The sequence below is a fragment of the Saccopteryx bilineata genome, chromosome 7 (assembly GCF_036850765.1).
Source record: "Saccopteryx bilineata isolate mSacBil1 chromosome 7, mSacBil1_pri_phased_curated, whole genome shotgun sequence".
NCBI lineage: Eukaryota > Metazoa > Chordata > Mammalia > Chiroptera > Emballonuridae > Saccopteryx > Saccopteryx bilineata.
The window spans coordinates 91,019,429-91,044,170 of record NC_089496.1 but is presented as its reverse complement, the minus strand read 5'-3'; the positions used below and the strand labels follow the sequence as shown (position 1 = coordinate 91,044,170).

The 24,742-nt window shown below is 47.1% G+C and overlaps 3 protein-coding genes across 5 annotated transcripts in view; 2 read left to right on the top strand and 1 right to left on the bottom strand.

The window, feature by feature from the left end:
* Positions 1 to 742: 742 nt before the first annotated feature.
* ATP5MK (ATP synthase membrane subunit k) lies at positions 743 to 9,917 on the top strand. 2 transcript variants are annotated; one of them, XM_066238443.1, is made up of 4 exons: positions 743 to 897; positions 4,902 to 4,997; positions 5,085 to 5,178; positions 9,798 to 9,917. In XM_066238443.1, the coding sequence occupies exons 2-3, from the start codon at positions 4,911 to 4,913 to the stop codon at positions 5,172 to 5,174; spliced, it is 177 nt and encodes a 58-aa protein (XP_066094540.1). In that variant the 5' UTR covers positions 743 to 897; positions 4,902 to 4,910; the 3' UTR covers positions 5,175 to 5,178; positions 9,798 to 9,917. The 2 variants fall into 2 exon arrangements, with proteins under 2 accessions (XP_066094540.1, XP_066094539.1); XM_066238442.1 differs by lacking the exon at positions 743 to 897 and adding an exon at positions 904 to 1,193.
* A 2,918-nt stretch (positions 9,918 to 12,835) lies between these two features.
* LOC136310198 (calcium homeostasis modulator protein 1-like) lies at positions 12,836 to 22,766 on the top strand. Its single transcript, XM_066238440.1, is given in 4 exon segments — positions 12,836 to 13,092; positions 13,094 to 13,379; positions 22,282 to 22,519; positions 22,522 to 22,766. Coding segments are annotated over 4 exon segments (1,023 nt in total). The 3' UTR covers positions 22,764 to 22,766.
* A 20-nt stretch (positions 22,767 to 22,786) lies between these two features.
* PDCD11 (programmed cell death 11) overlaps positions 22,787 to 24,742 on the bottom strand; it is a 47,296-nt gene continuing 45,340 nt past the window's right edge. The window contains exon 36 of one of the 2 annotated variants that reach the window (XM_066238437.1): positions 22,787 to 24,293. In XM_066238437.1, the coding sequence (XP_066094534.1) occupies positions 24,122 to 24,293 (172 nt within the window). In that variant the 3' untranslated portion in view covers positions 22,787 to 24,121. The remainder of the gene's footprint in view (positions 24,294 to 24,742) is intronic. The other variant, XM_066238438.1, reaches the window with a different exon arrangement.

Sequence of the window (24,742 nt, the reverse complement as noted above, 5' to 3'; positions counted from 1 at the left end):
CTAGAGCTTCAAAGAGACAGTAAATCCAGTGGCAAAGATGGGACTTAAGCTGCTTCCTGGGGACAGAGCCTGATTGATATTACAGGCTTCTGAGCCCGTCTGGGGTGGTAGAATCATTCACCCGGCACTGCAGGGTCCATGGCAGGACTCGGGAGACCTAGTCCTAGGACAGGGGTCCCCAAACTACGGCCCGCAGGCCGCATGCGGCCCCCTGAGGCCATTTATCCGGCCCACCGCACTTCTGGAAGGGGCACCTCTTTCATTGGTGGTCAGTGAGAGGAGCATAGTTCCCATTGAAATACTGGTCAGTTTGTTGATTTAAAATTACTTGTTCTTTATTTTAAATATTGCATTTGTTCCCGTTTTATTTTTTTACTTTACAATATGTGCAGTGTGCATAAGGATTTGTTCATAGTTTTTTTATAGTTGGGCCCTCCAACGGTCTGAGGGACAGTGAACTGGCTTCTTGTGTAAAAAGTTTGGGGACCCCTGTCCTAGGACCTAGGATAAACCTGGAAGCCACAAGGTTTCCTCCCATATACCCTTTGCCCTCAGTCACCAACCTCACAAGTCCTGCCAGATTCAACTTCGGAGGGAGCGCCACGGTAGTCACGCACGCGGACACCTGTAGAGCCAACGCACAACGCAGCTTTCCCGGAAGTGTGGGCGGGCTCAACACCCTACTTCCGTTATATGCTGCGTCCTGGAGCTGTGTAGGGGGAGGAGATTTGGAGACCGGAAGCAGAAATGCAGGTCCGAGCCATAGCCAATCGACGCCGGAGGCTGAATCTCTGAGACCGAGTGATCGCGTGCGGAGGTGGCGGCTTCTTCCGGCGGGCAGAAGGGTGTCTCCGTACGCTGAAGGGCACAGCTGCTGGAATTCGTGCATTTTGCAAGGTGGGTGTGGAGGAAGGCCCAGAGTCGGACCTCGCGCCTTTAGTTTGCGAGGCCGGCTAGGGTCCGACCGACCGTTCCTAGTCCAGGAAGGCCGTGAGGTCTTCGCTTTGGGGGGGAGGAGTATAACGGTGGGGAATGGAAAAGGAATTTGAGATCGGGAGGCCGCGGTGCGAGAGGTCGGACGTTGGCCGGGCAGCCTTGGGGAGAGGCGAACCGGCGCTGCCAGGGAATTCCATCGCTCCCAAAGGCCCTTAGATTGCATTTTTCAGTGAAGAAAAATGCGGCCTGCAGCGGAGGTAATCCCCCAAGGTTACCCGTGACGTAATTTTGGATTAAAACTTGAACTTCTGGCCTGACCTGAGGTGGCGCAGTGGGTAAAGGCATGGACCTGGAACACTGAGGTCGTGGGTTTTAAACCCCGGGCTTCCCTGGTCAAGGCACATATGGGAGTTGATGCTTTCTGCTCCTCCCTCTCTTCTCTCTCTGTCTCTGTCTCTGTCTCTCTCTCTCTCCTCTCTCTAAAATGAATAAATAAAATCTAAAAAAAATTTTTAAAAAAAACAACAAAACTTGAACTTCTGACCTGTGGTGGTGCAGTGGATAAAGTGTCGACCTGGAAATGCTGAGGTCGCCCTTTCGAAACCCTGGGCTTGCCTGGTCAAGGCACATATGGGAGTTTATGCTTCCTGCTCCTCCCCACCTTCTCTGTCTCTCTCTCTCTCTCTCTCTCTCTCTCTCTCTCCTTTCTAAAGTGAATTTAAAAAAAATTAAAAAAGAAAAAGAAAACTTGAACTTCTGACCTCATCTCTGGTGAATTAATTTCTTTTCCTCTGTATGCCCATAACAACTTGTTTCCACTGAGCTGTGGTTAGGGAGCTCGCCAGCCAGACCTCCTTTAGCTGCGTGGTAGTCGTTGTCAGAGCAAGAGGGAGTGTGGCCCGGCCCCTGCGCTATCGGGCTCGCGGAAAGCGGGTTATATTTAGATTTTAATGTGTTCGATCAGCCCGTAGGCCTTTCCTAGGAGGTAACCAGAACAGAGAATTGTAAACTTGAAGTGCAAGAGTCTGGTTCTGGTACCTGAGCGGCTCTCGCTCAATCTTTGCCTCCTTTACTTTGTGATCTCACCAATCCGAGAAAGTGACCAGTCCGACAGCAAAACAGCTGTATCGAGAAACAGAGTAACTAGGGCTAGGGCAGTTGATCACTTTGGGCCTTGAATGAAATGCCTTTTTACAGTTGAAGAGAGGCATGGAAAGATTAATTATATTTGATAGCTACTTTCCAGTCAGTTATTAACAAAAGCCGAGACTCTGTTGCTTAGACTTCTCCACAGGCTGCCGTTTAACAAATATGACTTAGATAATTTTTTCCTTCACTAATATGTCTTTCTAAACTTAAGTATTACTCCAAAGGAAAGCAAGTATCCGTTCAGTTATTCCACAAAGGGCACTTTAGCACAGCGGTTTCTGATCCTTGCTCAGAAGTAACCAACAGTTTGCTGGAGTGCAGACCCAAGTGTTTCCAGGCTTTGCTCTCATTGCTTATCTCACCAGCAACAGCCCGCTTTCCACTCCCTTCTCCATCTCAGCCTCTCAGGAATCATTTTTTAAGACCCAAACTAAACTGCAGTTCCTATACCACGCTTTAAGGCCGAGTCAGCCCTATGTGAACTCTCACAGACACCAGACTTCATCCCATTTCACGTTGAAGTAACTTTAAAGCACCTTAAATTGTTTCAGTTGCACACCACATCATCCTAAAATGTTTTGTGAGGGACAGGTAGTGAGGGTTATCAGTTGTTAATGTGACAAAATTAAGTCCTTGTTTTCTGTAAGGTTTCTCCTGGAAACCTGCTTGATAACTAGAAGAATCCAAAAATATTGTATATCATGAAGGGAAATGGGGGGGAGGGGAGTCTGTCTTTAGTAAATTTAGTAAAATGAAACAGTGTAAAAGCTCCATCATAAAGGTTTCTTTTAATGGAGATGTTCCTACTTGCACTGGACAAGCCAAGGCTATTAGGGGACCCAAGAACGTTTTTGAAACAGTTCACAATTAAGGGTCATTTGTACAAAATTTTTATTGCCAATTCTGTGCACGTGAATGCTCCTGAAAACCTTTGAATAGAAAACAGAAGAGTGCTAGTTTCAGAAGCAACGACTTCCTCACAGATCTCTCCCTCTTCCATTTCATCAAGAGCCAGCTCTGCCACTGCCACTGCCTACCAATCTCGATGGGACCTCGACTGGCTCGTCTGTGTTGCCAATCCACTCGGCGTGGCGTCGGTCGTAGTAGATAGGTGGTCATACAACTTTTCAAGCATTGTTCTGGTGACCTTTGAATACACTTTGCAGTTTTTATTATAAGAGAAATACATGTCATTGTAAAATATATAGCTACCATAGATATAACTCCTCTGGAAAGTTAGCTTTATACTGTATGTATAAGATGCACCTTTTTATAAAATATTTGAGGTCTAAAAACTGGATGCGTCTTAAACAGCGGTTGTAGATTTTTTTTACTTGCATTTCCCACTTTTCACCCTTGTTTTTGCTCTCATTGTTGTAGATGAATAAAACTTGAGTTCAATAACTTTATGTAATATATTGTTTTTGTTGTTTCGGGCCCCAAATTTAAGGTGCATCTTATTATACATGGGGAAATATGGTGCATTCTTCCACTGTTTTCTGTTACTGCAGTGATTTTCAAACTTTAATGTGTATCAGAAACACCTAGAGGACTTATTAAAATGGATTACTGGGCCCCAGAGTTTTTGCTTCAATAGGTTTAAGGTATAGAGCCCGACAACTTGCATTTCTAACAAGTTTTCCAGTTTGGCCTCAGGACTGGACTTTGAGAGCCCTTGATAATGTCTGTAATACAGTGTCCAGAAGTAGGATTTTTTTTTTAATTTAACATTACATAGGGACATCTTTTCATGTCTATACATAAATAAAGATCTGCACACATTTCCTCCTAATGAGAACCATCATCAGTCTCTTGTAGGTGGACTTTTACTTCCAGTTCACTTTAGTAAACAGTACTACAATCACGATCCTTGAAACATGTAACATGTTTTCACTTTGCAGTATATCTATCTATAAGGGTACATTTCTGGAGGACAAATGACACAGCTAGATAAAAGGGTGTACTGATTTTATAATTTGATAGATATTGCAAAATTACACTTTAGGAAGTCGTATCAGTTTACACTGTGGGCAACATAGGGAGTGCTTATTTCCACAACTTGACTACTACTGCTTATCATAATTTTCTCTTTGCTAGTCTGCTACATATTGGTCTCATTTTTTACATTTCTTTGATCATGAGGTTGATTATCTTTTTATGTTTTGCCTTTTTGTTCTTTTATTTTCCCTTCTCTAAGATGATTACAATATTTGCCCGTTTCCTAACAGAATTTTTGGTTTTCACAATTTACATTTAAATTTTTTATCTATTTTTTTTTCATTTATCTATTTTGGCATAAGGAATAAGAATTCCAGCTTCCCCACCACCAACAGCTACTATGTATCAACTCTATTTTCTAAATGATCCCTTTTCTGCCTTCCATGGAGGTTTTATTTATTTTAAAAACTTTAAAAGGCAGGGTTGCAAGTTGAGCTCTTTAATTGGTAGTTACCCCTCTGCAAAACTGAAAAGTGTCAAATTCTGCCTTTCAACTAATCTTAAAACTGATTAATGTCATATACATTAGACCATAATACAGAATAATGAAAATATCAAGCAATATTGGGTCAGAGGGTGGACTACTGTGTTCTCTTCCTATGCCAAGTGATTTGACATATATTCTGGAGTGTTGTGTAAAAGCAACTAAGGTAAAGTCCTTCCCAAAGTTTCCTTATCAGCAAGGCTTTTTTCACCCTATTTGCTGCAGCTGTGTTGGGCAAGACTTACAAGACTTGACAGGTTTTTAAACTCTAAAAAAAAAAGTCTTAAATTGTATCCAAACCAATTTATTATTGCCTTCTTTCTTTTCTTAAAAGATTGAAGCCATGGCAGGTCCAGAAGCTGATGCTCAATTCCAATTCACTGGTATCAAAAAATATTTCAACTCTTACACTCTCACAGGTAGAATGAATGTAAGTATTAATGATACCTTTAAGCAGTTGTATTTTAGAATAATAAAAGTGTGAGAGCAACTCTTTACATTTCCCTTTCTTTTTCAGTGTGTACTGGCCACATATGGAGGCATTGCTTTGCTGGTTTTATACTTCAAGTTAAGGTCTAAAAAAACCCCAGCTGTGAAAGCGACATAAAAAAGTAAGGAGTTGACATTTAAAAGTTTATAACTTAGTTGTTTTGATGTTGCGGTTTTTTTTCTGACTATAAAGAGAAAAATATTACCCATATCCCATTACCCTGACAACTTTAATTACCATTTTGGTTAAGCTTTTTTTTTTTTTTTTTTTTTTTTTTTTTTTTTTTTCTGAAGCTGGAAACGGGGAGAGACAGTCAGACGGACTCCAGCATGCGCCTGACCAGGATCCACCCGCACGCCCACCAGGGGCCACGCTCTGCCCCTCGGGGCCTCACTCTGCTGTGACCAGAGCCACTCTAGCGCCTGGGGCAAAGGCCAAGGAGCCATCCCCAGCGCCTGGGCCATCTTTGCTCCAATGGAGCCTTGGCTGCGGGAGGGGAAGAGAGAGACAGAGAGGAGGGGGGGAAGAGCAAATGGGTGCTTCTCCTATGTGCCCTGGCCGGAATCGAACCCGGGTCCCCCACACACCAGGCTGACGCTCTACCGCTGAGCCAACCAGCCAGGGCCGGTTAAGCTCTTTTTTATTTCATTTGGTTTCTGTTGGCTATGATTCATGGCTGTGTTTTGTCTTATAACAGATAATGTTTTCTATAATTTGAATGCGTGAGTGCTTGTGGATATTTAATTTATTTTACAGAGTAAATAGGTCTATTAGATTTTAACATAAATAACATTACAATGAATGCTTTTCAGCATGACATGAAGTCTATATCTGTGATTGTTCCTTAGGTTGAATTCTTACCCAGGAGGTTGTCGCTCTTGAATAATACCAGTTTTGGTTTTTGTTAATTTGATGAGTAAAGATAATGTCTTTTTAATGAAATTGTACACTTTTTTGCATTTGTTTACCATTTGTATTTTTCTTAACGTTCTTTCATGTGCTTTTTCCTCATTTAACAATTGGGACTTTTTATGAAGACCTTATTTCTCTCATATAATAAGTTCTTTATTAGTCAACCTTTTTAAAATCAGTTGCAGCTGTATCTCATTTTTTGCTGTTGTGCTAGTTTCAAGGGGTTTTTTTTCATCATTTTTTATTTTTCAGTTACAGTTGACATACAATACTTTATTAGTTTCAGGTGTACACTCCAGTGGTTAGACATTATATAATTTACTAATTGATCATCCCAATAAATCTTGTACCCATCTGACACCATACATAGTTACTAGAATATTATTGACTATATTCCCTATGTTCTACTCTACATCCCCATGACTGTTCTGTAACAGCCAATTTGTACTTAATCCATTAAACTTTTTCACCCCCCTTCCATCTGACAACCATCAAAATGTTCTTTGTATTTATGAGTTTGTTTCTGTTCTGCTTGTTTGTTTTTGTCAATAGTTGATAGAAATGTATTTATTGCCATTTTATTGTTCATAAATTTTTTTACTTTTGTGGGTATTTCTTTTTCATATTTTACCCTTATTATTTTTTGCCAGAGAGAGAGAAAGAGATAAGCATCAACTCGTAGTTACAGCACTTTAGTTGTTCATTGATTGCTTCTCATATATGCCTTGGCCCCAGGGGCTCCAGTGAGCAGTGACCCCTTGCTTAAGCCAAGGACCATGGGGTCATGTCTGTGATCCTGTGCTCAAGCCGGTGACCTTGGGGTTTCGAACCTGATTCATCCCAGTTTGACGCTCTGTCCACTGCGCCACCTCCTGATCAGGCTGCTTTTGCTACTTTTAAGATTCTGTCCTTGTCTTGACCCTTTTGCGTTTTATTGTGTGTCTTGGTGCGGGCCTCTTTGGATTCATCTTGTTTGGGATTCTCTGTGCTTCCTGGACTTATATGTCTATTTCCTTTACCAGGTGAGGGAAGTTTTCTGTCATTTTCTTTTCAAATAGGTTTTCAGTTTCTTGGTCTCCCTCTCTCCTACTTAGCAACCCCATGATGTAAATGTTGGTATAGAGTTATCCCAGAGGCTCCTTACACTATCTTCATGGGGTGAGGGGTTAGTTACTTCCTTATATTCCAAATCACTAACTTGATTTTCCGCTTCATCTCTACGGTTGATTCCCTTTAAATTATTTATTTCAATTAATGTATCCTTCATTTCTGATTGGTTCTTTTTTATGGTTTCCATGTCCTTTTTTTTATGCTGTTGACATTCTCACCAAGTTCATTGAGCATACTTATAACCAGTGTTTTGAACTCTGAATCTAGTAGATTGCTTATCTCCATTTTGTTTTCTTTTTCTGGAGTTCTGTTCTTTCATTTGGAATAGATTTTTGTTTGTTGTGTTTTAATCATCTTATTTTGGCAATCTCCCTATGTTTGTTTCTGTGAATTAGGTAGAGCTGCTATATCTTAGATTGGCCTTGGTAGAGTCTTTGTGTAGTAGGTGTTTTGTAGGGTCCAGTGTCACAGGCTCCCTGATTACCCAAGCTGTGTACTCCAGGTGCACCTCCCATATGGGCTGTGTACACCCTCCTCTTGTAGTTGAGCCTTGATTGCTGTTGGCCTGTCAATGGGAGGGATTTGCCCCCAGGTCAATCGGCTACAAAGGCCTGCGATGACAACCAACTACTGTGGAGGATCAGTTGTACAGGGACCCAGTGGAGTTCTGGTGCCCACTGAGTCTGTCCCTTGAGTGCATTACTCGTGAAGATTGGTTGGTGCTTTGACGTGGTCTGAAGCTGTCCACTGGGTGTGCTAGGGCCTCCAAGAAGTACAGGCCAAGGTCCACTACTGCTTGTGTTCTGCCTGGGACCACCCTGTATGATCTATAATGTGATTTACAGATGGTTGCCTATTGTGCTGGGTGCTTGGAGGTGCCCAGGCAAAGCCAAGCTAAGAACCAAGATTGACTGCTGATAGTGCCAGGCCTGGGACTAATTAGAAGAACAAAGCATGCTGAAGGCAAATGCTGCTTGTCTATGATTTTAGGAAAGTCAAGCATGAGCCAAGACAGGCCATGTTGTATGGAAAACCAACTGAAAATCGCTTGGGTGGGCCGGCAAGTTGGGTGGTTGGGTTCTCAGGGAATCACCAGGCCAGAGTAAACAGTGTGGGCTAGGTTGCTGTAAGCTCTGATGCTGGTTTTGTTGGGGGAGGGCTCAGAAAATGAACTTTGTCTAGCAGAAAGCTCCCCCCAACCCCCAGCTCACTTTGATGCCTGACATTTCATTTCCTTCCCATACATCTCTGGTGCCTTTCCAGCTGCTGTCCAAGCACTGGAGTTCTGAGGGAGTCAGAGTAAGTCCCTGTGCAGGCCCTTTAAGAACTGCTTAATTCCCTAGTTGTAGGACTTCCATTCAGCTAAGTTTCAGGTGATTCTGATGACTGTTGCTCTGTAGTTCAGTTAGAATTTTGATGTGGTTAGTTTCAAGTTTTTATGTAAGTAGTACTGTCTTTTCATTAAATCCCCATAGTGCCCCTAACCCCGATTTGCCTATGCTTGAATAAATACTTGTTTGCAGTAAATGATATGTAGAGAACCCTAAATCTAGATCTTAATCTAATATAGCTCTCCACAGACAGAAAATTTTTCCTCGCCTGACCTGTGGTGGCGCAGTGGATAAAGCGTCGACCTGGAAATGCTGAGGTCACCGTTTCAAAACCCTGGGCTTACCTGGTTAAGGCACATACGGGAGTTGATGATTCCAGCTCCTCCCCCCTGTCTCTCTCTGTCTCTCTCTCCCTCTCTCTCTCCTCTCTAAAATGAATAAATAAAATAAAAAATAAAATAAAATAAAAAAGAAAATTTTGCCTCTGCTATTAAGAGCTGTTCCAATCCTTAGGGGACTACATATCCCAGAATGCAGTGGTCCATGGCTCATTCCTGGCAAAGTTAGTACTTAGCTCAATTTCTTACATTAGGTGCCTCCTAACTTTGGGAATTTAGTTGTAGCCCCTTTATACAAATGGAGAAATAGTGTCTCAGATATTAATAGATAGATCCTAGATAACATATCTGTTTTCTACTGTTTAAAATGTTACTTTATATACTTGCTTTTTCCAGTTGCATACATTTAGGATCATACTGAATTGTTGGCAGCTCTCTGGTTAAAAATGGTGTTAGGTTAGCCCTGGCCTGTTGGCTCAGCGGTAGAGCGTCGGCCTGGCGTGCGGGGGACCCGGGTTCGATTCCCGGCCAGGGCACATAGGAGAGGTGCCCATTTGCTTCTCCACCCCCCCCCTTTCCTCTCTGTCTCTCTCTTCCCTTCCCGCAGCCAAGGCTCCATTGGAGCAAAGATGGCCTGGGCGCTGGGAATGGCTCCTTGGCCTCTGCCCCAGGCGCTGGAGTGGCTCTGGTCTCCGCGGAGAAACGCCCCGGAGGGGCAGAGCATCGCCCCCTGGTGGGCAGAGTGTCGCCCCTGGTGGGCGTGCCGGGTGGATCCCAGTCGGGTGCATGCGGGAGTCTGTCTGACTGTCTCTCCCCGTTTTCAGCCTCAGAAAAATACCCCCAAAAAAACACAAAAAAAAACGTGTTAGGTTAAATTGTATTAAGGTGAAATACACCTTAATTTATGGGGTTTACTGACTCCTTTGGGAATTTGATGAATTTGCATTCAATTTCAGGGGGGTTGTGGATAAGTCATATATTGGTAATTTGCTGTATTAAAAGTGAAGTTGAACACATTTGTGTCTGAACTATTTTTGCTTCGTTTATAGGATTCTAACTGTACTTCATCTGTTAATTTCCCATGCCTGGAGAAGCTAATGTCAACTCATCATGTGATACTCAATTTGTACAATAAATTATGAACCTGGAAAAGCTGGTTGTCTTTATTTACAAGATATCAAAAATATAAAAACTGTACAAAATGCAACAAAGGCAAAAAACTGGCAGTGACTTGGTCTGAATACTAGTTTCCCAAAGCAAGGCTCAGTATTGGAGGTAAGCAACTGAAATGTCTGTCTGACTTCAAGTGTACAAGGTTGTGTATTTTAGCTAAAGTAGAACATGGAAGCTAAATATCTTCACCTGGTTTATAGAGTATTTGGATGCACTCAAATTCTAAGTTATAAATTCAGATGTCAGTGGATGGTTGTATTTCATCTAAATCTTAGAAAGGAATTGTAGTTCACTGTACCCAGTTACATATATTCCACTAGTCATGGGCCAAGCAGAAATGTTAGTGGGTCATTTAACACAGTACTTGAGTGCCATACAGTAACTACATTTTTATAGCAGAAACATAACATGCTCATTGAATTCTTCAGCTAAAATTTAAGATGGTATTATATTACTCAATTTGAATCTTGAAGCAGGATGAATTACTGAAATCAATTTTTTTTTCTAAACATAATAAATTAAAATAGCATTTGAACAGAAAATGCAAAGTTTCCACACATTCCAAAGCACCATGAATGTCCCCTCCATGAACATAATACCTCTTATTCAACTAACGGAAATTAGTTAAATGTGGTTGCTATAGAAACGTGGAACTGTCCTGTTCAGATTTTCCAGCAGCATACTTCCAGATCCATATAGACAAAACATTCTTTGTAGCTTAAATATTAGTCACTGAGGTATTTGCTTTTAGTCTCCCTTTTTCAAACAGTAGCTTCCAAAGGTCTTTAATACCAATGGTTTATTGCGGACTATAAGCTCCTGCGGCTAGAACCAAGTTTCTTCTAGTAAAATGGAGATGTGCAACTGGTGTTGATTTGGTCATATATGTTCCCAACAATAACTCCTGTGAATTCTCAGGTAAGTTTATATGCCCAGTGGCTTTAGTAAAGTCATCAGTCTCTAAATCTTCAAATGCTTTAACGGCATCCCATATCCGGACTGTATTATCCATTGAACCTAAGGGAAAATCAAAAGAAACCATTTAGTAGCATCCACCATATTTAGCTTCTGACATTTTACCAAGTACGCTTTGTATGTTTACTATGTATTTCTGGTGAAAACTCTAAAGCTGATTAACAACAATTCTATTTCTTCCAAAGGACCATTTCAAGCAGTAGTTTAACATGAGAGGTCAATATACACATAGGATGATGATACTCTGGAATCATCACTAAGGAGAAGCAAAGCCTAAAACAGCAGGACTTAATTTTGCAATTGTCATTACTCATTGTTTCCTTTTAACATACCATTTTACCATTTACCACAAAGCCATTTCTAGTCATTTACCTGATGCCAAAATTTCACCATCTCTACTAAACCTAAGTGAACAGACTGTATCGGTGTGGCCTTTAATTCTCCAACCGTCAAACCATGTCCAATATCCCAAAGGAGTACTCTGCCATCTGTTGCTCCTGTAGCCAGGAATCTCCCATTGGGAGAAAATGTCAAGGAATGAATTGGTCCCTAGAAAAGAAGTCCATGGAAAGAATTTTTAAGTGTAGTGGTATGAACAGTATCTTTAAAATGTGTATGTTACTGGTTCATTTTTCAGTATTTTTATCTCAAAAGCAACCTTGTGTGCTGGGAAATAAAGGTTTAAAAATACCTTGTGTCCAGTGAAGATCCTTACACAGTTGCCATTCAGGACATCCCAGAGCCACAGAGCCCGTAGCAACGTAATTAGAATTGGGATGGAATCTGGTACAATTCACATCAGCAAGATGGCCAGCAAATATCCTTAAAGGCTGATAGTGGTCTGTAGCCCAAAGCCTTTTTAAAAAATGTATTAAGAGCAAAAGATGATAATAGTTAACTATGAAGTGCCAAAATTTTATCCAAAATAAATATCCATGTGAAATGGTAGCTCTAAATGGGTCCTCCTCACTAGTTACTGAAGGGAAAGAAAAAGGAGTGACAGAGACTAACATTCTTTAAAATACAAAGCTGATCTGGTACAGTATTTTTTTAATTTTATAATTGAGTTCTCTCCCCACCGCCCCTCTCCCCTATCCCACCCAAACCCTTTCCTCTCTCAAATCAGTCAATCAAAAAAATTTTTGTTAGTTTTCCTCAGGTAAAAATGTATATATGGCTAAACCCTATCAAACTAACAAAAAACTCTGGGACCAATATCATCACCACCATCACTATCATTACTGCTATAACTACCATCAGCACCATCACTGCCACCATCAGCACCATCACCACCTTTACCTCCATCAGCATGATCAGCACCATCCTTAATACCAACACTGCCCTCTCCGTCACCACCATCATCACTGCCGTTACAGCCACCACTGTCATTGCTGTGACTACATCATCATACCATTATTATCTGAACTGATGGAGGAGGTGCCATGGAACCTGATACAGCATGGAGGAAAGACCCAATGGGGAGGGCTGGAGGGTGATATGCTTCTTAGGAGCCCAGGGGACAAGGTTCAGAAACTTAAGCCTATGCAGCAGCCCTGGATTGTCCCAAATTCAACCCCTGCTGGAAACAGCATCTTCCCAGCCTGTATCTGAACTGCCTCGGCCTCCTCCCATACCCAGAGAGAACTCTGCCCATCAGGTGTGGCCCTGGTGGTTTCCCTGAGCCGGAGGTGGTTACAGAGAGAGAGGCTCAGGAGGGGAGGGGCAGACCCTGGCTACACCCATAGGATTGGCCACCCTGCGCCTCTCGGCCAGCACCTGACTAGAAGGTTCCTCAAAGAGACAGTGACCTCAGCCACTACCCTGAGCTCTGCCCGTCTCAGCCATGACGTGGGCACCCAGTGGGCACAGTGGGCTGCAGGGCCCATCCTCAAGGCAGCGGTGAGGTGGGAGGAGGCCGCCAGGTCCCGTGGGGGGCGCAATGGACAAGTTTCGGATGGTCTTCCAGTTCCTGCAGTCTAACCAGGAGTCCTTCATGAACGGCATCTGTGGCCTCATGGCCCTGGCCAGCGCCCAGATATACTCGGCCTTCGATTTCAACTGTCCCTGTCTGCCCGGCTACAACGCAGCTTACAGTGCTGGCATCCTGCTGGTGCGGCCCCTGGTGCTCTTTCTGCTCGGCCTGGTCCTGAACAACAACGTGTCCATGCTGGCTGAGGAGTGGAAGCGGCCGCCGGGCCAAGGACCCCGCCGTGCTGCGCTACATGTTCTGCTCCATGGCCCAGCGTGCCCTCATTGCGCCCGTCGTCTGGGTGGCTGTCACGCTGCTCGATGGCAAGTGCTTCCTCTGTGCTTTCTGCACTGCCGTGCCCGTGGCTGTACTGGGTAATGGCAGCCTGGTGCCCGGCCTGCCCCCGTCCGAGCTTGCCCGCCTGCTGGCCCGGGTGCCCTGCCCAGAGATCTACGATAGCGACTGGCTGCTGGCCCGTGAGGTGGCCGTGCGCTACCTGCGCTGCATCTCCCAGGTGAGGGGAACAGGTGGCCCTGGGCCCAATTCCCCCACCTCTCAAAACAGGGTTCCTCAGGAATAGTCATGTTTCCCAGACAGGGGTTCCCCCTCAGATGGGGCTCAGTGGGGCAGGGGCATATTTTCCAACCGAGGCAGGGGCTTCTGAGGCCCATGTGTCTTTATTCAGATCGAGCCAATGGGGGAAAGTGCTATGCTGACCCTGTCCTGAGGCCCACGCCCTGTCATGGGGTTCCCAGAGCAGACCCAGCGGCTCAGCCAGCTCCATTGCCTCCACCCCGAGCTCCGCGGTTTGGAAGCCTGGGGAATTTGCATCCTTTTCCCCTTCCAGGACAGGGCAGCAATGAGGCCACTGGGTGGCTGGGCCATTTGAGTACATTTCCCTAGCAAATGTCCCCAGCTATGCCTCCCAGTTTGGGGAGTAGAGCTGAGGGTTCAGGTGCCCCTGGAAGGAAGGGCTTGGGTAAAGGAGATGTGCTGTTGGGATGTGCCTTAAAGGCAGGGTTACACTGACGGGGAATTCAGAGTTCGGGTCCTCTCCAGCCTCACTCCGGTCCTCTGCCCCTCTGGGCATTCACCCATCTGAGCGCGTCAGTCATTGCAGTGTGGGAGGACAACCTGGCAGCATGCCCTGGAAGCCGTCAGTCATTGCAGTGTGGGGAGGACAACCTGGCAGTGTCGGGAGCCGATTCACTAATGCTGGCTAACTAGGTCATAGCAGAAGAAGATTCACAACTGCTGGTTGACAAAGTCACAGCAAAAGAAGATAGAGTCACTGCAGTAAGACCAACAGCTGCGGGTTGACAAAGTCACCGCAAGGAAAGGCACAACGACACTTCCCCCTTTAATTTTTTGAATTAATCTGGCCTTATATTCCCCCCTTTTCTGGGTGTGTGATATTATTTATGGCACAGGGATAATAGTACCGTGCTTTCCCTGTAGATTCGTAGTAATTTCATTGGAAATGAGACAGAAGGTGTAAGTTCCACAGAAAAGCCTGTAAGCCCCTTGAACTGGGCTCATAAACATAAGAGGCTGGCCATGATATCCCTCATAAAGGGTTAAGTTTGTAGGAGAATTTCTTATTAATCATGTTAGAAAGAATATAGTTAGAACTTAGCTAGTATATGAATATAGTAAATAAATAAAGTTTAACTAGACATTAGAATCTTAGGTAAAGTGTAGTGGAGTGGCCTGTTACGTGGCCTTGGATAGGAGTGCAGCTGGCTAGTAAAGAATGTTTTATTAAAAGACTTGTTTTGTCACTGAAGGCAGTTGCTGGGCTTTTCTCAGTAAAACATTCTCATGAGATTTTTGTATTTTCCAAGAATAGGAGAGGTATGTGGTGGGATTCATAGCAGCAATAGCAATTAATGCCTTCTAATATTATGTTGCTACTAGCTATCTTGCAGGTGCACTCTATGTATCTCTAAGTAAAAATTACTCTTTACACTATGTCAGTTTCTTAATAGCAAGCCTTTTGTAGTCTTGTGAAAAAAGAATTAGGACACTACATGAACTCAAGGCTATTTGCCTGAGCAAGCGGTGGTCCTCTGCTAGTCCTTGATGATTTCGTCTGCTATCTCTTTCTGTGCCCTTGACTCACAACAAGAGTAAAATAGAGTTATTAATTAGTACTAATCTTTTAGAAGTTTGTACCAATATTATTATTACTATTGTATAACTGTACTTTGAATAACTTACCACCTGACTTGTAGCTTATAGATATGAATTAACTGTTATCTGGAAACATGTAACCATAGTGAAACAAAATACCATGTGACTGTAACTCAGTGTGTATGCATAAAAAGTAATGTTAGACCAGCATTGAGAGAGATGCCTGGCAGTAAATGCTAACCAGAGAATAAAGGATTCGGCTCTCTCACTCGATTTCGCTAACGCCATCTCCTCCTGTGGGACCCCTGAATCCCCCCCGGGGCTGGACCCCGGCATGGCAGCATGCCCTGGAAGCCGTCAGTCATTGCAGTGTGGGGACAACCGGGCAGCATGCCCTGGAAGCCGGTGGACCAGGGGCTGTCAAGTGAGGGGTTGGGACCGGGCCTGCCCTGCAAGGGAGAGAGAAATGTGTATGTTCTGTCCGGGCAACTCCAGACAGCCTGCTCCCCCTCTCCAGCCCAGGACTCTCTCCTAGAGCAGGGGTCCCCAAACTATGGCCTGCGGGCCGCATGTGGCCCCCTGAGGCCATTTACCCGGCCCGCTGTACTTCCAGAAGGGGCACTTCTTTCATTGGTGGTCAGTGAGAGGAGCACATTGACCATCTCATTAGCCAAAAGCAGGTCCATAATTCCCATTGAAATACTGGTCAGTTTGTTGATTTATTTATTTATTTATTTATAGAGAGAGGAGAAGGAGAGAGGAGAGACAGAGAGAGAGAAGGGGGGAGGAGCTGGAAGCATCAACTCCCATATGTGCCTTGACCAGGGAAGCCCAGGGTTTTGAACTGGCGACCTCAGCATTTCCAGGTTGACGCTTTATCCACTGCGCCACCACAGGTCAGGCCTGTTGATTTAAATTTACTTGTTCTTTATTTTAAATATTGTCTTTGTTCCCATTTTGTTTTTTTACTTTAAAATATGTGCAGCGTACATAGGGGTTTGTTCATAGTTTTTTTTATAGTCCAGCCCTCCAATTGTCTAAGGACCCCTGTGTAAAAAGTTTGGGGACCCCTGTCCTAGAGGCAGCATCACCGCCAGACACCCCATGTTATTCTCACACTGTGAGTGTCCAATTCAAACTCCACCTCTCTCCCAAACCTGTGCCTCCCGTCCTGTGAGCACTTGTTCCATCCTCCCAGGCCTCAGGGTCTGGAGCAGCCAGCTGTCCCTCCTCCTCATCCTAACATCACATCATAAGCTAAAAGGGCTCCCAGAAGACAGACTGCCTAACCTTATGGACATATTTTGTCTGGCCTTCAGTGGCTGAATTAAAAGTTCAGTTTTAGAATTACTTGGCATCATCTAAGAAACAGAAAATTTAACATAAAAAGCAGATTTCCAGCTTTATTTGAAACTTTGGGAAATCCATCCCCACAGGACTCACATTTCCTCATGGAGCAGCATGGGGGTGCCCCCCTCACCCCCCTGTGCACATACTCTGTAGGTCTGCACTTGATGTCTGCTCTGCCAGACCCATTATGGAAATTTGGGTCTGTTTTGCCTCTCCCCCTCTGACCTAACTAAACGCTTCTCTGTGCAGCTGGGGACTGACCCTTGAAGCACAGGCTGGGGAGCACTTGACCCGTGCCCCGCAGAGCAGAGTAGAGTAGAGCAGACCAGAGCAGAACCAACACCTAAACATCCAGGGCTCCTCAGCTCAGGGCTTGAGTGATTATTCAACTTGTCTCTGTGACTCTGAGTGCCCAGCTCAGAGCCCACAGAGAGGAGGCCCTCAGTGCTGGTGACTGAATGACAGCCCATACCAGGAACCAACAGAGAGATGAAGAATTCAGACAAGGAAGGGTCAGTATGGCCTGGGGAGGTCAAGGAAGGCTTCCTGAAGGAAGAGGCCTGGTTGGCAAGGGCCTATTGGCATAACTATAGTGGCTAACAGTTACTGAGCAACTATGTACTAGACACTGTGCTGAGTTTAATATCACATTTAGTCCTCACAACAATCTTATGAGATAGGTACTATCACCAGAGTACTTTATAGGTGAGGAAACTGAGGCACAGAGACGTCACCTTGTTCCTGCTCAACTAGTAAATAGTAGCACAAGACCCAAACCCTGACAGTCTAACTCCAGGCTCTGCCTAGTTAATTCCTGTGTGTTGAGTGCCAGGCCCACACAGGACATTTCACTCACTTAATCTCATTTTCATTAAATGGGAATATTTGGGTCTGTTTTACAGATGTGTAAATGGGGACCAGATTTTTGCTGACAAAAAGCAAGCCTCCTCCAGATGGCCTGAGGAGCTCAGGAACAAACAGGTCTCCTCGGTTGTGCAGAACCGGAGCTGAGCCTATCGTTCTTTGCAACTAGCGCCCCTGGAACCTGCACCAACTTGGCTGGGAAAGTAGGGAGTGGAGGCTGAGTTTTCTCCAAGGTTCGGGAAACGAATGCGAGAACCCAGATTCCGCCGGTGCGGCCTCAGAGGCGCCTCTGGAGGGCCGAGGAGCACCCGCAGAGCCCAGGAGGCGGCTTCCGCAGCCCCCATGACGACTACCGAGCGGGGACGGTGCGGGCCGAGCACAGGGCGGGGACACAAGGAGACAAGGGGCGGGCGGAGCGAATGACGCGGGGCGTGGCGGAGCGGAAGGAGCGGGGCGAAACCTCGGGAGGACGGTACGGGATGGGGCAGAGAGCGAGGGGTGATTATAGCGTGGGGAGGGATAGTGAGGCGCGGGGAGGAGCGGGGATGGTGTGGGGCGAGACCCGCGGACACAAGAAGGAGAGGAAATAGCGATTGGAGAGGGAGCCGAGGGTTTCATTACCGCAGACTTTCTGCGATGTGCAGGGGGGCGGGGGGGGGGGGCGGGGGGGGTAAGGGGCAAGGACAGCGATGGGTCTGGAGGGCGGGGGGAGGGGGGGCAGCGCATGGCGGAGTGGGTCCGCTCCGCAAGTTAGAAAGAAGTGTTCAGAAAAGAGCCTGCTCGTGCCCTTTCTGTGAAAGGAAATTTTGTTCATGTGTCATGGTCGTTGTGATGGAAGAAACAGCATTTGGCACCTCGGTGAAATTTGAGTTTAGGAAGAAGGAATCCTTGATTAGGAAAGAGATATTATTAAAAAAAAAAAAAACACAAAAAAGGCCTGACCTGTGGTTGCGCAGTAGATAACGCGTCGTCCTGGGAACACTGAGGTCGCTGGTTCAGAGACCTGTACTTGTCTGGTCAAGGCATATATGGGAGTTGATGCTTCCTGCTCCTCTTCTCTCTCTCTCTCTCTCTCTTCCTCCCTCCTCTCTAAAATGAAGAAAAAACAAAACAAAAACCAAATAACAAAAATAAAAAAACAAAAAAGTACGTGTCATGGATTTGGATGCGAAGTGTCTGCCGGCACCCTGTCTGTGAGGGCGGACAGTGTGCACATGAAGACATAAATTTGTCATGTCGCAGGAGGTGCCCGTTGGTGTTCTTAGAACCGGTTCTTAGTCTGAGTTGCGTGACATAGCTCTGTGGGAACGAGGATGAGAGTGTACTAGACTCTGAAAAAACCTTACATGTAAATGGGGTCTTCCGTTATGGAGCAATGGAGTCCTCAGGTAGGTCATTCACTTTCCTTTGGGGGGAATGGCGCCCTTTCGGGGAGTCTTCAGTGGTAGGCCTACGGGGGATGCGTTCCCACTGGTCTGAGTGGGGCCCGCGTTTCCCGCTGGCGTCGTATACACGTCGCGGAAACTTCGCGGTGAGTCTGGGCGGTGTCCAGGGCGTTCCTGTGGAGGGAGAGAAGCGAGGAAGTGTGTCGGTCGGTGGAGTTCCCGGGGTAGTCTGTGGGGGCCACCGTGGCTGAGTGGGGGGGGGGGGGTCTCAGGGAAGGGAGCTGGGAGAGCGGTGCAGAAGAGAGCCCGGAGTGTGGTGCCCGCTGCTGCCCTGGGTGCAGGTCCTGTGGGAAGGGAGAGGGTGCGGAGGGAAGGTGGGGAGGGAGGAAAGGAGAGGCATCCGCAAAGTCCGGGAATGTTCCCGGGAGGGGAGGTGTGGTGTGTCGCAGTGAGGAAGGTTATGAAGGGTTTGGGTCATGGGGAGGCTCCTAGGGCGGAGTCTCATAGAATATTGAAATGAGGTGGCCCAGGGGAAAGCTGTTCTAAGCTGGTTTCTCTAGTATGTGTGTCAAGACACAATCCTCAGTTTGCTGCTCGTGGCCATATCCGCATAGTGACTCTTTGAAAGTTTGCTGTTGATGTATTTGCAGTGCAGTGCTATCTCCATGGTTCTCCTGCAGCCATGGCTCAATTGGAGCGAGTTTATCCCAGGGTGCTGAGGGTGGCTCCATGGTGTACACCTCAGGTTCTAAGAAGAGCTTGGTTGCTAAGCAATGGAGCAACGCCCCAGATGGGTGGATCCCGCATACGGGAGTTGGTCTCTGCCTCCCTTCCTCTCACTAAATAAAAGAAACAGCAGAGAGCCTTTGCCAGTTAGCTCAGGTGGTTAGGAACATCCACCTGAAACACCAAGGTTGTGGATTTGATCCCCAGTCGGGGCATAACCAATGAGTCCACGGCTGAGTGGAACAAAAATGAATGTTTCCCTTCCCACTCCCTTCTCTCTTCTTTCTTCTCTCTGTCTCTCTATAAATCAATAAAAATTAAACCCTGGCCAGATAGCTTCGTTGGTTAGAGCATTGTCCTGGACCACGGAGGTTGTTGGTTTGATTCCTTGGTTAGGGCACATAAAAGATCATCTTGAAATTTTTGTTTCTCTCTGCCTCTCTCTCAAAAACAACAACAAAGACAGCGGGGAGAACTAATTGTAAACCAAAGACCATAGCCAGTTTCCTACTGTAAAACTCAGGGATTAAAAGGAGTTAGGTATTGCCCTGTCTTCTCAGAAGGAAATCAGTCCACGAGGTAGCTCCTTGCAGAATGCTCAGCTGATGGAGCAGGGGAGCTGGTCCCGCCCACCCTGCCCTTCAGCCCGCTGCGCGCTGGTCTGGGGGCAGGAGCTGGCTTGAGGGTGAAGAACTCGAGCCAGGCAATGCCCTTTCCCCAGAGGAGCCAATGGCCTGTGCAGGAGACACAGGGCTTCCCCGCAAGTGCCGGGAGAGGGAGGGAGAGAGAGGGTGGTCCTCCGCTGTTCCAGAACGGCCGCTAAGGGGAGGCAGCCTGTGGCGTCCTGATTTAAAACATTCTCAACTGCGGAGGGTGATTGGAGCCACTTGAAGCCTCCTGAAGGCCACTCAGGCCAAAGGCCAGGTGAGCCTTCTTAGGCCATGAGGGGAAGGGCAAGGGCGGGGCCGCGGAGAAGGAGCAGGACAGGTAGAGCAGGCAGAGTGCCATCGCTGAAGACGGAACCTCTGGAGGAGGTGGGGTCTGGCAGATGAGGGGCGGGGTCGTGGCAGCCAGCCTGATAGGGCAGGGTGAAAAAGATCACTGGGTGCGGAGTCTTGGGAGGTGGGGTTTGGTGGGGGTTAGGTTTAGGGTTAGGGTGATAGGGTGAGTGTGAGGTTGAAGGTTAGGGTGAAGGTGAGGGTTAGAAGGGTTATGGTGAGGGTGAGTGGGAGGCTTAGGAGGGTTAGGGTGAGGGTGAGGGTTAGTTTTATGGTTAGGGTTAGGGTAGGGTTAGGTTTAGGGATAGGGTTAGGGTTAGGGTTATGAAGAATTGATGCTTCTCATCTCTCCCAGCCTGTTTGTCCCTTTCTCTTTCTCAAAAAAGGGGGGGGGGAATGTTCACCCTGAAGTCATGTCAAACCATTATATTTTGATTTTCTATCACTTTTTCATTATCTCCTCAAATTTACTTTCCGCTGCTTGGTGTTTGCTGCAGTCTGAGATACTACAGCATTTTTTTCAGTGCCTGCATATTTGGTGAGGCGAATAGAAACCTCTAGTCTCAGTTTCACAAAAATCTTTTTCTTTTTCCTGTTAAAAGAACTGGTCAAGGCCCTGGCCGGTTGGCTCAGTGGTAGAGTGTCGGCCTGGTGTGCAGAGGTCCCGGGTTTGATTCCCGGCCAGGGCACAGAGGAGGGGCACCATCTGCTTCTCCACCCCTCCCCCTCTCCTTCCTCTCTGTCTCTCTCTTCCCCTCCCGCAGCCAAGGCTCCATTGGAGCAAAACATGGCCCGGGTGCTGGGGATGGCTCCTTGACCTCTGCCCCAGGCGCTAGAGTGGCTCTGGTTGCGACAGAGTGATGCCTGGATGGGCAGAGCATCGCCCTCTGGTGGGAGTGCCGGATGGATCCCAGTCGGGCGCATGCAGGAGTTTGTCTGACTGCCTCCCCGTTTCCAGCTTCAGAAAAATACAAAAAAAAAAAGAACTGGTCAACAAACCCCCACCCCATAATTTCAGTCCCCAGAGACTCCTCTGTGGTTCCTTGGCAGTTACCACAGAAAAAAGGCCCACATCTCACACCTTCACTCCTGGCTGCATCTAAGTCCCAGGCTACTCCAAGTACGGTTCCTTAATCTCTAGCAAAGGGAGTGTTGTAGTATCCCAGACTTACAGAATGAGAATCTGCATTTTAGCAAAATCCGAGGTTATTTATATGCACTAAATGTTTACAAGTTTTCTTTTTTAATTATTTATATCTGAGAATATGGATATGTAGAAATTCTACCAGTTACTAAATTTAACTCCTCATATTGGAAAGCCAAAATCCACTAAATGCTTTTTGTCAGCTGTTTTAACTCATCTGTGACTTTTTCAGTTATTAGTGACAATCAGGCCACATAGTTGTTGTTTTTTTTCTAAATCATTTTTATTTATTCATTTTAGGGGGGGGAGAGAGAGAGAGAGAGAGAGAGAGAGAGAGAGAGAGAAGGGGGAGGAAGGAGCAGGTAGCTTCAACTCCCATATGTGCCTTGACCAGGCAAGGCCAGGGTTTTGAACCGGCGACCTCATCATTCCAGGTCGACGCTTTATCCACTGCGCCACCACAGATCAGGCAGGCCACATAGTTTTGATCTTCCATAATCCCAAACTTCCCTTGCCACCAGTAAAATTTTTAAATGATGTAGAAATTCTGATTCCAAAGGGTGGCAGTTTTCGGGGTGCTATTACATGGGAGTAACAGGAAATATGATGCACACTGTACTATATATTTTATACACTAGGCTAGGCCACAGTATATCAGAGATAACCAAAAAGTTTGTAAAGGAGGGAGTCTGGGGAAGTCACTTGCCCAGTCAGAGATCTTTTCACTAAATGCTCTAACAGAGAGCGCTACAGGGGGTGTGGGCAGGCTTGGGAGGCCGGAGGGCAGTGCCCGGCTGACTATTCTCTCCCCTGCAGGCCCTGGGCTGGTCCTTCGTGCTGCTGACCACACTGCTGGCGTTTGTGGTGCGCTCTGTGCGGCCCTGCTTCACGCAGGCCGCCTTCCTCAAAAGCAAGTACTGGTCCCACTATATCGACATCGAGCGCAAGCTCTTTGATGAGACATGCACGGATCATGCCAAGGCCTTCACCAAAGTCTGTATCCAGCAGTTCTTTGAGGTCATGAACCATGACCTGGAGCTGGGTCACACCCACGGGCACTGGCCAAGGCCCCTGCTAGCTCAACTGCCCTGGCTACCACAGACAGTGCCAAGGAGGAGAGGGAGAAGCTTCGAGGCATCACCAATCAACGCACCATGAACAAGTTGCTCATGAGCTGGCACAAATGCAAGCCTCCTCTGCAGCTGGGCCAGGAGGAGCCACTGACGGGCAATGGCTGGGCTGGAGGCCGGCCCCGGCCTCCACGCAAGGAGGTGGCCACCTACTTCAGCAAAGTGTGAGCCGTGGCCAGGGGAAGAGGTGGGAATGGCGGTTTCAGCCTACAGCTCCTCAGACTTCCAAACCAAGTGGAGAAATGAAGGCCACAGGTGGTGGGCAGTAGGGCCCTGGAGCCACCTTGCCTGCCCATTTGAGGCTGGCGACTTGGAGCTGGATGGGACCTCGCTCCTCCAACTGTCACACTGTCTGGGTGAAGCTGCCCCAGGGAAGTGAACAGAGGAGACATGAGTAATATTAGTCAAAAGGTTCAAAACTGGCTTGGTGGGGACAAGCTCCCACTTTGCCAACACCTCCCAGACCTTATCTCTGGTTCATGACTGCAGAGTGAGACCATACTGGGTTAGATGCTGGCTTTTACAAATTATGTCCCTTCATTTATTTTTATTTATTTATTTATTTTTGTATTTTTCTGAAGCTGGAAACAGAGAGAAACAAGTCAGACAGAATCCTGCTGCATCCACCCGGCACGCCCATCAGGGGGCGTCGCTCTATCGCGACCAGAGCCACTCTAGCGCCTGGGGCAGAGGCCAAGGAGCCATCCCCAGCGCCCGGGCCATCTTTGCTCCAATGGAGCCTCGCTGAGGGAGGGGAAGAGAGAGACAGAGAGGAAGGAGGGGGGGTGTGGAGAAGCAAATGGGCGCTTCTCCTATGTGCCCTGGCCGGGAATCGAACCCGGGTTTCCCGCACGCCAGGCCGACGCTCTACCGCTGAGCCAACCGGCCAGGGCCTAGGTAAGGCTTTTTAACGCCATTTCACACAAGAGGCACTGATTCGGAGAGGCTGGATCATCTGGCCCCAGTGGGCTAAGGGGTGATGTCACCAGATGGCTTTCCTCTCAGGTGCCCATGTTCCCCAACTGTCCTGTCTAGGGCCTGCCTCTGTTCTGTCTCAACGTGTGGCCTCCACAATAGGGTACAGGGCTGAGCTGAAGCTAACGGAGTGCCCAGAGACCCCCGAGATCTAAAGGTGGCGGCCTGCTCCCCAGACCCTGCTGACCCCCTCTGGCTGGGCCAGGAGCCTGCTAGGGCCAGTGTGGGATGCTGACCACCGACTGCCAGGAGTCAGCCCTCCCACTCCTGCTCCCCCGGGGACTCTCGTGAAGGAGATGCCCTCAGCTTTTCCTGAGCCTGCAACAACTGAACAGTCTCAGTGAAGGGAAAGGATAAAAACGGTACTTGAGACAAAATAACATAAAGGAATTGATAAAAAATCTCAAATTCCTTTTATCCTAACAGGATTACTCAGAGGGTGCTGCAGAAAAGCAGCGCTTAAATAGAGTCCTCCAGCAAGTTTTCACTGCTGGGCGCGAGGTCCGGTCAGGCGGGCCCACAGCCGCCGTGGCGGTCGAGTCAGCCCACCCCTAGTCCTCCTGCACGGAGCTCCTGGCCTCCACGTAGTCCAGGGCCTTGGCCTTCACTGCCTGCACCTCCTTCTCAGTGCCGTGCTGCTTCTCAAAGTCCAGGTAGCGCTTGAAAAAGAATTTCATCCGCTTGGGGGCCAGACTCAGGTGAATGACCCGCTCGAAGATGTCCCTGTGAGGGAGAACAGGGAGCATTTGCGTCTTGGTCCCCAGCCCCTACTTGCTCTCAGGCTCTGCAGCAGGCCCTCTGCTCTCCAGCAAGCCACTCCTTTGTTTTTACTGCCATTAGAAACTCCCAGCATGACCACTGGGGGAGATAACACCACCCTTACTTCCCAGGTGAGTGGATGGACACCCAGAGATGTCCAAGGGCTTACTGGCCTGAAGTCACACAGGGCATCAGAACAAAGCTACTGGGATGGGACACACATGAGGCATGCACCTGTGAGCAAAGCTCTGCTTAAACTCACTGATGGGATCAGGCAAGGCACTACTCTTTCTGGGCCTCAGTCTACCCAGCTCTAACCCTACCTTCCTGGGGATGCTGGTGGACAACGGCAAGATTATGCCAAGAACACACTCTACGTCAGAGTCAGGCAGCGTTGATTATGAGGAAAACCC

Bases quoted from the DNA above. Each gene is read 5' to 3' on its own strand.
- ATP5MK (XM_066238442.1), top strand. The intron at 4,998-5,084 runs GTAAGTATTAAT...TTTCTTTTTCAG, and splicing joins CTCTCACAGGTAGAATGAAT to TGTGTACTGGCCACATATGG.